Genomic DNA, 13,315 nt, shown 5'->3' with positions numbered 1-13,315 from the left:
ACTCGCCCGGCCTGGCCCCGGCCCCGGCCCAGGCCCGTCGCGATGGCGGGGACCGACCGTACCGAAGGAACCAGCCTCGCGGTCGCGGAATTCCAAAGTTACCTCCGTCGGCGGGGGCACTCGTGGTCTCGCTGGATCGGGACGAAATTCGAAGCGGGATATTATGTCGCTTTGAATTGAGCGCGCTCCTCTCGGCCGCCGCCGCGCGCGACATGATCTCGCTCAAGTTCGAATGTATGAATCAACCGTAACTTTATTTCGTAATATAGTCGCTTTGTTTTTACAGCAGAGTGTCCTGTCCTGTCCTTCGGTGAAGTATAATGAATACACGTAAACGATAATATAATGCGCATGGATATTTATCGTAATCGTACATCAATCAAAAATATTAAAATTATATATATATATGTATATATATAACTGTTTTTCTCCGATAAAGATAATTTACAACATACATCTTTTTTTCCTTTTTATCCTTATGTCTTAGGGCTAACCGACGATTAGGTGTTTTCTTCCTTTCCTCTCTCTCTCGAGCTCACATGTCTCACATGTGGGGCGTTCGATCTCCCATCGGACGCGGCGCGGTCCTCTATAAACATGTTGTATGCCGTATGCTTCTCAATTATCACGCTACAAATTTCTAAATTTGTATTACAAGACATATAACGCTTAATTATAATAGTCTTTATCCTACGATCGAAATTAAACCAACAAAGATACAGTGCACATCGGTACGCGAGTTAAAGAAAGCCGTTGTTGCTTATTTTATGCTCGGTATCTATATAAAACTTACATGGAAACCGTATTTGTAGAACGGATCGTCAAACCGTGCTCCTCGAATACAACGCGGATCTCGTCGATACTTGAACGTATATCTCGTTTACGTATAACATATACGTGTGCGTTTTACACACATATACTTTTCTACATAATATATTATACATGTATATAAATATATATATATATATATAATATATTACATAAAATGGTTACGAAATCTGTGCACCAGAAAGCGTTACACTCATTCTCAATGGATTTCAACGGAGTTCGATCGTTCCTTTATTGAGAACGTACAAATAACATGTCTCTCGCTACAAGATTACAAGTATTCAGGACATTTGAAAGCAAAAGGGATGATTGACTGTACTTGCGAATACACTCTCGATCGATCGACGAAGCCGAGAAAGCGATTTCGTTAAATATAGCGGCAATCTATATTTTCCATGCAGGTTCCGCGTTCATGCTCCTAAGAAACGTCGTAAAGATATTATGCGGCAATGAACTGTCGTGATTATCATTGTCTACTCGTAATTAACGCTCGTAAAGAAATTCACATCAACGTAGCTACAGCGCGATTTTCTGTGATTCCGACGGGTATAAGAAATTCATTGTACATGGAGCACATCGAAGAGGATACACGGACGAAGAACCAAGAACAGAGATTCGACAAAGTGTGTACGTGTGTGTGTATGTGTGTGTGTAAACAACTGATCGCGAAACGAGTAGTAATGGCCGTACCATCGACATTTCTCTACCTATCGTCTAAAATACAGACAAATCTGACTCTAAATAAGAAAAACTGCAAATTGAACGAATGAGTAGCGTGTATTCCGTCAAGACTGAGAAAAGGGGAGTAGAAGAGGGAGGGAGGATATAAGTTTATAATTTTTGACAGCCAGTTACCTCAAGTATCTCTCACGCGTGTCAACGTGAGAGGTAAATAAGGATAAAATTAAAGGTAATATTGGAATAACAGTATTGCGGATTGGTGGTTAGCTCATAGACACTTGTCCATTGGAGAGTAGTCTCTCAACGGCAGCGTTTATGTCTCCGAACGTGGCGATTAACGCTGAAAAATAAAACGCACGGCAGTTAGCTCAGTTACTTCCGTCAGTCGTTATTAAATGTTAAATATTACAGGAATTGTGTTATTAGAGGGAAGTCCTCTATTACGAGACGGCAGGTTGTCAACAGCCAAATCTCTTTTTCGCACCGATGGCGCCTGGTAATTTAGCAGAAACCCTGCTATCCCGTATTAGGATTCTATCTCGTAACAGGGGACTTTCCTCTACATGTTAAAATGTCATTATTTAAGTTTAAGCATCGGAACATAACGTGATTATCTTTACGATCGAGCGACATCGTGTTGGGAATATCACGCGTTGATGAAAGAACTCGTATCTTTTCTCCTAGCTCTTGTATCGATAAAGTGAAAACAAATAAACGAAAAGTCTACATCGTCAGGACGATTCTCACCTTGTAGATTAGCATCTCTATTAAGAAAACCCATAGCCGTAAGTTGCTCTAACTGTGCTCTGTAACGTTCCTCTGGTGGAGGTACAGGTTGACCGTCGACTTCTACACCTTGATTTAATGCCATTGCAGAAACCTAATACACACAAGTGAAATATGACTTGATAAATATAGGATACTTATATAATAATACAAAACTGGACGTTATATAATGAAATAGATATTAAGATTGGCTGTTATTATATCGAAACGCTAGCGATACGCACTTCTTCATTCCCGCTATTGAAGACTGTATTGTTCCGAAAAGGTCATCGTCACGTATTTAAATTAGACTGAATCGATTAAAAAAAAAGCTGTTCGGAAATGGTTACTTTGGCGACAAGAAAATTGGATTACAAGTTTGAACATTGAAACGTTGGCTCTTACCATACGTGCCATGAATTGGGAAAACGCGTCCTGCTGGTTGCTGTCCGCTGGTTGGCTGGTCGGTACGCTGGAATTCGTGCCGCCCGTGTTTGGTGTTGTGGGCGCTGGTGGGACCGTGAGGCCCATGCTGAAACACGCACGTACATTAAAATGACACGTCTGAGGAGCGCTAGAGACATAACGAGAATGAGGAGGCTTTACTTTTCCACGAGTTCGGGAGCGACGGTGCGCAGCTGCTCCATTCCGCGCTGTATCTGCATGATGGCAGCCAGAGCGTCCGGGTTGGTGACGACGCTCTGTATCTGCGGGTTCTGCATCTGTTGAATGAAGGCGGGCATCATCGCGCGCATTTGTTCCTGCATCTGCGGATTACCGCGAAGAAAGGGATTCGCCGCGATCACCCGGGTGGCTATCGCCGGGTCGGCCGCCATCGCCTCCAGCATGGATCTCGTGTACGGAGCGTTCAGCATGTTTCGCATCAATTGCGGGTTCTCCATCATCTGCGCGGTGAGGCTCTGCATGCCCGGCGAGTCCAGCAGGCCTCTGCCTTGGCTCTGCTGTCCCGTCCCACTGTCGCTCTGGCTCTGACCCCACGGATTCGGCAATGGATCGCGATTCTCCTGACCCTGCTGTGGATTCTGCAAATCCTGATTGGAGCTGTTCTCCACCAGAGCGGCAAAGGGATTACGGCCGTTCGTCGCAGCCGCCAGCATGGGCTCCTGGATGTCGCGATACATACGACGTAAAGCGCTGTAGCCGCCGGGTATGCTTTCCAGATTGGAGAGAGCTCGATCGTGCGAGCGCATAAGTTCCTGCAGCATCGACGGATTACGTGCCAGCTCCATCGTTTGCCTGGGGAAGCAGTTTTCTCCAATAACATTGTGCAACATTGCACAACAATCGAGTATCTAGTTTCCAAATGCGTATTTCAAAATATTGACTGCCGCTCAGCAACTGACTCTAAAGGTACAAATCAAACACGTACTTGTAGGTCGGGAGACGGCGTTGGAAAATTTTCAATCGTAACCGATCTCCAACAAGTACGAAAAGAGACTTTATTTCAAGCCAACTCCTTGTTCAAAGTCCGATCTTTAATACTGCGTAACATCGGCGATTCATAAATGACGCTCGAGACGGTGGGAAATGCGGCGAAACATAGTTCGACTATTGTATTCAAATGGGACGAATTCTGATTGTACTTGAACGCGCGACGCCACTCACCGTAAGAGTTCAGGGTTATTCAACATGTGACTGATTTCCGGATTACGTTGCATCAGTTCTTGCATTTGGGGATTGGCGGTGACCAGATTGCGCATGTTCTCCGGATCGTTCATCAAACTCTGCACCAGCGGATTGTCGAGCACTTGGCGCATCGTTTCCGGATTCGAGAGCAATTCTCGTTGCATGCGTTGCTGTAGGTCTATGAAGTTAGCCGAGCCCAAACCGAGGGATTCCAGTCCCATCAAACCACCCAGGCTGCCCAAGCCAAACGGACTGGCACTCACGTCGGCTGTAATTTGTGTACAAGTGCCAATATCATTCTCGATACTTTTTTTTCTATCGCGTATATCTTCCTAGGCGCAATACAGATAATGCACAAGCTTACAAATGTAAAACTGAAATACTCTCATTAAATGATCTTCGGTTGCATACGTTCAATCGTAATACAAAAGATCACCCGATTCACCTAAAATCTATCGCGCTGAAAATTTGTAAGGCTGCAAAATAAAATTGATAAACAGTTTCTGTACGTTTCTAAGCAACTTTTTTAAACGTACCGTAAAGACCTGGCGCATCCATTGCGGATCGCGGGATACTTTGTGCTCTTTAACAAGTGGAGCAATGCTCCGTAACCCGCAAACAACACGTCGAATCGAGACTGAATTTCGCGTTGTTATCCAAGTAAATGAGAGCTAACGGTAAAATTGACGGAGTACCTTGTGGTCTCGGGGCCGAATTGGACTCCTGATTCTGTGTGCTGGTGCGCGGTGCCTTGATCACCAGGTGCACCGCCAGACCGTCCTTGATGTTGTGCGTGCTGAGGGTCTCGTGGTCCTTCATGATCTTCCCGGCGAAGATGAGGCACAGCTGATCGGCCTGTGCGTTGAACTTCTTGGAGACCGCCTCCTTAAACTGCCGGCACGTTCGGCGCGCGGCGGGGAAGCAGGGGGGAAAGAGAAAGAAACGAGATTAGTGCCGATCGGTTTGACAGCTGATGCCTGGCGGTGCGCCAGGAGCGGCGGCGGCGGTGGCAGCGGCGGCGGTGGCGGCGGCAACGCGCGCCATGGACGGCGCCGAGAAAAGTACGTGGCGCTCACCGCCGCCATCGTCGTCGCTCACTTACTTCCTTTATCGTCGCATTCTCCTCGATCTCCACGCTCTGCTTCTCCTTGGGAGTTTTCACGTTGATGGTGATCTTCTTCGGACCACCCTCCTGCTGGCCTTCTGCCATCTTGGATCGGTAGATGACTCGTTACTTTCGACGCTCGCGCGATACTCGGTACGCTCGCTCGCGCTCCGTCTCTCTCGCTCGCTCACCCCGTCCCGTCTCTCTCTCGCTCGAGCCCACGACCGCGGAATTGCGCACCGTGTAAATACACACCCACGGCACGGCGACGGCGACGGCGACGGCGACGACACTCCCCCGCGGCACGAACGTCCACCGCGCCCGACGCGACGGCGAGCAACTACGTTGGACTTTTTTTCCACCTACTAGCTCGGTGGGCCCGCGGAACTAGAGTGACTTCGCGGCCCGACGGTGACCAACATGCACGATGCTCGACGTTACGCGCTCGGCCATCACGATAAACACGCGTGTCGCTGTCGGATAAGCTCGCGCGAGAGACTCGCGGACTGCCGCTCCGGCGTTACCGTGCGCAGGACCGATTTCGCGGCGCGATCGCTCCTCTCGCGGAGAAGGGCCACGTAAACCACCACGACGACGACGACGACGAGAGAGCGGCTAGGTTATGTCACGCTGCTGCCACCACCGCAACGCAAAAGCACCGCCGCGACACGCACGCTCGCGCGCTCGATTCCGTCGCGAACGCGTGTCCACTTTTCAACTCGAGTCACACCGGACGCGCGCAATCTCGCGACCACCTCCCGTCAAAGAAACCGGACCGAGGTTGTCCGCTTTTTTTCCTTTACACCATGTTATTAAAATTAATCGTATCGCAATCGTCGTCTCGCATTCTTCGCTCGGAATTTCGAATCGTCAGGCTTTTTCTTTCGAGGGGAACGCGCGCCGATGGTCCTAAAGGCCCGAACACACGAAAAAAAACTCGAGACTAAAGGGAAATGACCAATGACTGCCGAGAACGTGAGCAGCCGTTGTGAAACTTGAGCGATGCTGGAAATTCTCAAGTTTTAAATCTTAATGCTCAAGTTTTTTCGCGTGTTTCCAGCTTTGAAAGCACAAGACAGCCATTTTGCTCAGACCCGAAGCCTATTCTACGATACTTGGGTCGGTGTCGGAAGTCAACGCACAAAGAATTGTCGTAGACGTATATCGCCTTGCGATTTAAGCGTTGACTTCAGACATCGACTCGCGTTTTACTACAGAAACGTAAACGCGACAATCTTCTGCTCTTTTTTTTTTCAGAAAGTTTTGCACGTATGCAAATGTACATGTGTTGGCATTTATTTACGCTTTCGTATGACACGATAAATATTCTTTTAAATCGAATCGTATATAATCTTTTTTTCCTTACGCACATTCTCGTTTTCCCCCAGAGATAATTTAACAAAAAGGTAGCTGAAATGATTGTAGATAAAAGCGATTGAACGGAACGTGAGATTGTATGTACGCATCTGGTTTCCTCAAAGTACAAGCTGGCGCATCTCGATTAACGTTATCCCGAATTTGAGCAGTTGTCGATTATTTCAACGAATATGTAAAGGCCCGCTTGAATTCACATGCCTCCCGGTCTTCAGCAGCGTGTCAATTCGCGTCCGCACAAGAGCCGCGACTCGCCGACTGGATGTAACAGGGCTGGAGAGAAGGCTCGGGCTGATTATTTAAAAATGTTTACTTAAAAATACAATCTTTTTAAACATAAATGGCAATACGAATGATTAGAAAGAGGAAAAGAAACGTCGTTCTGTTACTTAAGGTTCTTCTGTCGGAAAATGACGGTCTCCGTCGGCACCGATTTACCAGCGGCGCGAGAGTATCTCGTCGATTTTCCGTTTCGTTACGCGCGGGTTTCCAACCCTCTTGCCATGCTTGTCTGCCGATCAGCTGAGAATCCGGTTGTGTAGCACCCGAGCGATGGATATCTCTGAATGAGATTAGCGACGAACAATCACGCAGGGACGACAGGTCTTTCTCAACGATAGCTCTTGATCGACGACTTGCACTTCATTTGAAACGCTTCTATATGCTCGAGATTAACTCCTGTCAAGTAGATATAAACCTCAAATTTAGAAGTTTTAATTTAAAATTATAATTTTGCGCGAGATAACATAGCTAATCGATAATATACAGCGAACTCGAGATTTAAGATGACAACTACCTGCACTTTTCGCTAATCCATCGGGACTGAAAGTCATAGCTTTCCTATCGTCGAGTCTGCAACCCGTCAGAAGGGTCACAACCGGCACCTCTCCGTCACCAGTAAAACCGACCTTCGCCTGCTGAGTGAGGTAGTGACAACACTCTATCATCTGGAAAAATAGCCATGCTTCCTTGTCCTTTGGTTTTGGTCCTTTTATCAACGGCAGCGCGAGATGCTCGTGAGATCTCTGTGCCCGTAAAAACCTTGAGCCACGTCTAAATTGGACCTCCAGCCATCGCGTCACTTCTCTCGCCTGAACGCTTTCGTGCTTCATTTCGTCCAAAGCAGAAACAACTGGAAATGCAATCGCAGCCTCGTTAAACAGCGAAAATTAAAAAAAAACAACAACTCTTGTCTCTTCGTGGATCGCAAGATAACAGATTTACTTACCAGCCACGGGAATCACCATTATAAATTTCTTTGCGTACACCAAGCGTTTTAGAGCCGGCATATGCTTGGCTAAGGCTTCGTGATCAGGAACAAGGTATGGCGACATTATTCGAGCTCGTAACTGGCTTTCTAGAGCTCGGACTTCGGCGTTTAGCCACAACCTACCCATGTGTCTCATAAGCTTCCCTTTCGAATGTTCCAGCCCAAGGCTCTTCTCGTCCAGACCTATTACTTTCGGAGCCTTCGAGGAGATCGCGTCCATTAAGGTGAACAATCGCTCGGTGCGATCGTACTCCACCCTCGAATCCTCAACGGAACAAAGATGATGTCCGAATTCGATTAGCTTCAGCACCCTCAGTAACGTCTCTTCCCGCTTGTTCATTCGGTGTTTACGAAGTATTTGCCAGTCGAGAGCTTTGTGAGCGTTTTCCAGCAAACTCAACCCTCGGAGATCAATGTCCTCCGGTAGAGGTACCGTTTTCACACACTCCCTCAATCTCTCCACGCTGGATAGAATCGTAGAATCCTCGCTCCCCCCCACGAGAGCCTCGACGTCCACGTCGATTAGATTTAACAGGATCGTAACACGCTTCAACAATGTCCGCGTACTCTTGGCGCACATCCTTATAATGTCAGGATTACTTCGAAGCCAATCGCAGCATACCTTAACAGACACGAGGATCTCCTTGCCAACCAATATGTTGAGAATGTCGTCCGACTTTAAGCTCCGCTTCTTCAACTGTGCCGTATGAAGAATGTTGGTGTCTGCGTTGCACAAGCGATCGTTGCCTCCCTCGAAGGTGCTAGTCGAGTCAGTGTTCGTGACGGTTACGGCGCTGCTGGAATTTGTAATGGAATCTTTATCACTCGTCGCTTTCAAATCCGTCTGCCGGTCAGTCGCGTACTTTTGGCCGTTAACCAAATGGTCAGTGCCATTCTTTTCGCAATTCTCAGTTTTCTCGACAACGTCGCTGCCGTGACCGTTTATCTCTTCCTTCGCTATCTGCGCTACGTTTTCGATAGCTTGGATCTTATTTTCCGGAGATGATTCCTCGTCGTCCGTATTATCATCTGACAGTGCGTCGTCCTCCTCCGTTTCGGACACGTCGGAATTGACTTCGTCACTGGACGATGCCAGTAACGATTGGTCCAGGTCGCTCGCATCCGAATCGGAGCTGGCTCTCCTTTTTCGTCTACGAAGCTTGCTGAGAAGACTTTTCGATTTGTCGCGAGTCTTCTTGGGACCCGATTCGTTCGCGATTCCGTTGTCCATTGACTTGGCTTTGTTATTCCCATCTAAATTGAATACATTATTGTCTTTGCTCAAAGTAGAGCCTTTTTCTTCCACGTGATCCCCATTGCTCCCCGATACAGACGACGCCTGATTTTCCTGGGCATTTTTCAACTTTGTTCTTTCTACATCAGGCACTGCCGTTTCTACGATCTTCTCTTGCAATTTTCTTATTATAAATTCTAGCAATTGCGACAGTATCGCTAAAGTTATAGCAACGACGCCCTGTACTTCGTTGGATTCTTTGTTCTTTAATCTAGAAATTGACATTAAGCATATTGTCACAATCTTAAACACCATGTCGTCTGTTAAATAGAGCGTTGGTCTGTTTTTGCAATTTTGAAGATATGTTTCTATGTTATCCGCGTTTTCGAGACAATTTGAGTTACTTGGCTCGACTCGTTCCATTGCTAAACAATTCTCTAGATCGGTTAGGAGGTCCTGTTGAGAAGAAATCATCGCAAACTGTCAGATGTGTACATAAAAAAAATATTAATAAATACTTAACATTTCGCATTTCATTACATACTTGGCATTCTTGATTTATCTTGTCAGAATGTGGGTGTTCGTAATCCCATAAACGTAATAAAGAAAATAATCGCGATATGCAATGATGGACAGGATCGCTTTCATCTGTATAGCTGGACTGAGTGACTACAATTTTCCTTAAATTTCCTTCCGCCCCTTCAAATGGCTCAGGGCACAAAAGGCTGCGAGATAATTTTAGAATATTATTAATTAAAACATACTTGTTGCTAAATCAATGACCAGCGCGTCAATATCGAACAACGGCTTCTTATCAATACTAACCTCCTCATATAATGATAAACCGCATCTAATCCATAATTTTTATTACCCGCTATAGTACCAAGCTGATTGTGAGGCATACCAACGTTTGGATCAATGGCTATAGCCATCCGATAATATCTGTTTGCTATCATTGGATCCCAGTTCGAATTTAATTCTAATTTGTACCTACTCAAATCTCCAAGGCATACCAAGCTTCGATGGATCAGGCGCATGACACACTGTTTGACCTCCTTCGGATGAATTTTAGATTGCCCCGATTTACTTCTTGTCTGTGGCAAATATTAGAATCGTATTACCACAACACTGCAACGTCTTATAACATAAAAGTATAATTAAGGCAAAGTCAACTAATATATCCCCAACACAAGATCTTCATTTCCATACCCGCGTGAATTAAATTAAGCGCTAAAGAATCTTACGCATGACGAAATACTTTCATTGTGAATGAAAGCAAAGTCGACAACCCCAACGAGGTCCAAATCATATTCCATTTGCAGTCTCATTATCAGATGATGATAATATCCCACACCACCCTCCAAATGGACCGAAAGCAACGATTTTTCCATATCATTCCAGGTATTGCCCTGAAATATTGTTACATTATTAGTAATTATTTCGTATTAGTCTACGTAAAAAGCTACATGTCTCCATGTATACTTGAAACCAACAAAGTACACATAAAATAATATACAAAATCTATTACTCATACGCAGGTTCCTCTCTCATGTACTCCCTTTTAGAATCGGTGGACTACATGTAAAAAAATCAACACACGGAACAAACACTCCGCATAAATCAAGAAACAAGCATATATAATAATTTAATCAAAACTATACTAAAAAAGAATACGTTTATTTTCTCATCACAATGATCCGATGATACTGGTTCGAGAATTAGGGAAAACCAATAGAGAAATAAGGAATAAGATACGGTAAAAGGGAATTCTATGGGTGGAAAGAGAAAGCAGGTTACGAAGTTTAAAGAGAGAGAAAGAAGAGGAGAAAGAGGAAGAAATGTAAATAATACGAGATCGATATAAGACTAATAAAGTATAAATAAGGAACGTAAGATCTATACAAGTACAAATAGGCTAAAAATTTCACAAAATAGAATAAAGCTGAGCTTAGAATTGTTAAATGTAGGTTTCGAATGCAAGTAAATTAAGTAAATGAAGCAATTAGAGATACCAGTCGCAACATGGGAGGATGGAAACGAGTGTGCAAGAACGAACGAGTTAAAGAACACATTGTAAACCAGGTCCACTTGTTGGCTGTAAGCTCAAGTTAACGAATTACATACAGTTATCGTTCGGCTTTCAACGTATCGTAAGAATTACCTTCCGCAATTTTTTGGCTGCGTACACAACATCGTAGAAAGCCCTTCGCCACAGAAGCTCCTCTGTCTTGTGCGCAACGGGATCTTTCAATATCAGCCTCTCGCAATAATCCTTGAGCTTCACGCGCTGAATCCTCCCAGATGGAACAAATATGTCGCTCACTGTCAGGGCGCGATTCCTTTGCTCGTCCAACTTCCTCACGATCTCCGTCACGCTTCTGGACAGACAAACAGAACGCGTGAAGACCGAGCCAGCGCACTTTGCGCCGCGTCAAGGTCATTCAACAAGGAGACACACGCTCGATGCCGCGCAGCATTCTTATCCGCCAGCTTGTCCGTTATATAAAACGCGCACCAAGTTAAAAATACAAACGCAAAAATACCAACGTTCCAGCGATCGAACGTGGATCGATCGCGCCTGAATCGCGCGGAAGGCAAGTCGGGGGGCGGGAAACTTGGGAGAAACGCGCGAGCGAGAGGCAAGCATGGCGATTAGGACGGCGGGGTAGGGTTAGGTTCACATCTCTCTCTCTCTCGATCCACCTTGCCCTCGTCTCGTCGCTACGGGAGGATCAGGTTTCTTTCCCTCCGCAACGAGGAGACGAGTTCCGCGCTTACTTGTGCAGACGTCTCGTGACTTCGAGGCAGTCCGTCGTTCGGGCCTCCGCCGCGGCGTTATACGATCGTCTCATTTTGCGCTACTCATGACCCGCGTTCCGGCCGACTCGTCGCTACTCATTGCCCCGCAGTCCCCTGGGACGCGCATCTCCTCCGCAGACTGAGAAACCTCGACATTCGTCGCCTCGTACGTCGACACGCGTCGGTTCGGGTCGTCGCTGCTCTACCCGTGCCGTCCCGTCTCGGTGTCCACTTCCTCTTTCCGTCGCTCCAATCGCGAGACTCGTCCACCGTCCGCGCGCGGCCCGCGGCGCCCGTTCACGGCCGGCGCTGATTGGTGCGCGATCGTGGACTACGAGTTTCCGTCGAGACGGCGCGTTTCCTAACCTCAAGCAACGTCGCTTTAATTATTTCAACAACTGCATGATTTTGTAATTGCGACCTTTGTGCCTCGTAAACGTCAAAATGTCGTATATGCTGTCGCATTTGGAAAACGGCTATCAAGTCGATCAAGCCATTCTATCGGAAGAGGACAGAGTCGTGGTGAGTTTGTCCAATGTTTCGTTCAACGTATTTAAGGCCCGGTTTCGCCAATTTGCTTAACTTTAATTTCAGTTTAATTCATACCTATTCGTCTCTTTTTAGAGTGGCAGTTGGAAAGGGACAAACAACGAATTAAGCTAAGCTGAAAGTTAGGCGACATTGGTGCAGCTGGACCCAAGACCCGGTTTCACCAAACGTCGCTTAACATTAATTTCAGTTTAATTCATGTTTGTCTCTTTTTGGAGTAGCAGTTGGAAAGGAACAAAGAACGAATCAAGCTAAGCTTAAAGTTAAGCGACATTGGTGAAACCGGGCCTCAGTCACTTTAGACTAGTACGAAATCAGTTGCTGATGGAATTACTTAGAATTACAATTCGCACCGTGGAAGTAATGTCCCACCTTCTAGGTGATTCGCTTCGGGCACGATTGGGACCCGATGTGTATGAAGATGGACGAAGTTCTCTACAATATCGCGGAGAAAGTCAAGAACTTTGCCGTTATTTACTTGGTGGATATCACAAAAGTGCCAGACTTCAATAAGATGTAAGCGAGAACTTGTACTCTACTATCGATGACCAATTAATGATTCAATTACTTTCATTGACCTTCGAGTTGTACTCGTGTATATAACAGTAATTGTATGTACTTTTTGCAGGTACGAGCTGTACGACCCGTGCACAGTAATGTTCTTCTTCAGGAACAAGCACATCATGATAGATTTAGGTACCGGAAACAATAACAAGATAAATTGGACTTTGGAGGACAAGCAGGAAATGATTGACATCATTGAGACTGTTTACAGAGGTGCGAGGAAAGGTCGAGGTTTAGTCGTTTCGCCTAAGGATTACTCTACCAAATATCGATATTAATTTATTCACGAGATACCTGAATGTTCTTGTATTTTGAAAAAGGCTATTGATGCTGTATTTATTTCATGGCGAGACATCGCGTGGAATAATTTGGATGTATCTGATTTCGAATGGACAATGTATTATGAGCTCTGTTGTAATTGATATTGCGCTTATCCTAAAAATAAATTAAGTATATAAGGTATAAAGGTGTACAAAATAGACTATACGAATAAGTGTAC

The 13,315-nt window shown here is 45.7% G+C and overlaps 3 protein-coding genes across 3 annotated transcripts; 1 reads left to right on the top strand and 2 right to left on the bottom strand.

Moving 5' to 3' along the window:
* Nucleotides 1-235: 235 nt before the first annotated feature.
* LOC105562816 (ubiquilin-1) lies at nt 236-5,683 on the bottom strand. Its single transcript, XM_012013905.1, has 7 exons — nt 5,024-5,683; nt 4,617-4,812; nt 3,901-4,189; nt 2,881-3,531; nt 2,680-2,806; nt 2,257-2,389; nt 236-1,849 (listed from the first exon to the last, which is right to left on the bottom strand). Exons 1-7 carry the CDS (start codon nt 5,129-5,131, stop codon nt 1,773-1,775), a joined length of 1,581 nt encoding a protein of 526 aa, XP_011869295.1. The 5' UTR covers nt 5,132-5,683; the 3' UTR covers nt 236-1,772.
* Nucleotides 5,684-6,692: 1,009 nt separating this feature from the next.
* On the bottom strand, nt 6,693-11,933 carry LOC105562815 (protein SMG5). The gene is made up of 8 exons (XM_012013904.1): nt 11,683-11,933; nt 11,066-11,282; nt 10,149-10,313; nt 9,730-9,998; nt 9,449-9,629; nt 7,629-9,360; nt 7,197-7,532; nt 6,693-7,078 (listed from the first exon to the last, which is right to left on the bottom strand). Exons 1-8 carry the CDS (start codon nt 11,754-11,756, stop codon nt 7,011-7,013), a joined length of 3,042 nt encoding a protein of 1,013 aa, XP_011869294.1. The 5' UTR covers nt 11,757-11,933; the 3' UTR covers nt 6,693-7,010.
* An 87-nt stretch (nt 11,934-12,020) lies between these two features.
* Nucleotides 12,021-13,278, top strand: LOC105562812 (thioredoxin-like protein 4A). Its single transcript, XM_012013899.1, has 3 exons — nt 12,021-12,225; nt 12,632-12,768; nt 12,881-13,278. Exons 1-3 carry the CDS (start codon nt 12,148-12,150, stop codon nt 13,092-13,094), a joined length of 429 nt encoding a protein of 142 aa, XP_011869289.1. The 5' UTR covers nt 12,021-12,147; the 3' UTR covers nt 13,095-13,278.
* Nucleotides 13,279-13,315: the final 37 nt, after the last annotated feature.

This window comes from Vollenhovia emeryi, unplaced genomic scaffold (assembly GCF_000949405.1).
Source record: "Vollenhovia emeryi isolate VEMERY1.0 unplaced genomic scaffold, V.emery_V1.0 DF939183.1, whole genome shotgun sequence".
Lineage (NCBI taxonomy): Eukaryota > Metazoa > Arthropoda > Insecta > Hymenoptera > Formicidae > Vollenhovia > Vollenhovia emeryi.
This window is presented reverse-complemented; position numbering and strand designations above follow the sequence as displayed.

What these genes read in the sequence shown, in the direction of transcription:
- LOC105562816 (XM_012013905.1), bottom strand. Translation starts at nt 5,131, where the DNA reads ATGGCAGAAGGCCAGCAGGAGGGTGGTCCGAAGAAGATCACCATCAAC. An exon ending in TTCGGCCCCGAGACCACAAG is followed by an intron (nt 4,190 to 4,616) that starts GTACTCCGTCAA and finishes CACAAATTACAG; the next exon opens with CCGACGTGAGTGCCAGTCCG. An exon ending in TAGAGATGCTAATCTACAAG is followed by an intron (nt 1,850 to 2,256) that starts GTGAGAATCGTC and finishes TTTATTTTTCAG; the next exon opens with CGTTAATCGCCACGTTCGGA.
- LOC105562815 (XM_012013904.1), bottom strand. Translation starts at nt 11,756, where the DNA reads ATGAGACGATCGTATAACGCCGCGGCGGAGGCCCGAACGACGGACTGC. An exon ending in ATGAAAGTATTTCGTCATGC is followed by an intron (nt 9,999 to 10,148) that starts GTAAGATTCTTT and finishes TATTTGCCACAG; the next exon opens with ACAAGAAGTAAATCGGGGCA. An exon ending in TGGATTAGCGAAAAGTGCAG is followed by an intron (nt 7,079 to 7,196) that starts GTAGTTGTCATC and finishes TCTACTTGACAG; the next exon opens with GAGTTAATCTCGAGCATATA.
- LOC105562812 (XM_012013899.1), top strand. Translation starts at nt 12,148, where the DNA reads ATGTCGTATATGCTGTCGCATTTGGAAAACGGCTATCAAGTCGATCAA. An exon ending in CGGAAGAGGACAGAGTCGTG is followed by an intron (nt 12,226 to 12,631) that starts GTGAGTTTGTCC and finishes CCCACCTTCTAG; the next exon opens with GTGATTCGCTTCGGGCACGA. An exon ending in GTGCCAGACTTCAATAAGAT is followed by an intron (nt 12,769 to 12,880) that starts GTAAGCGAGAAC and finishes TACTTTTTGCAG; the next exon opens with GTACGAGCTGTACGACCCGT.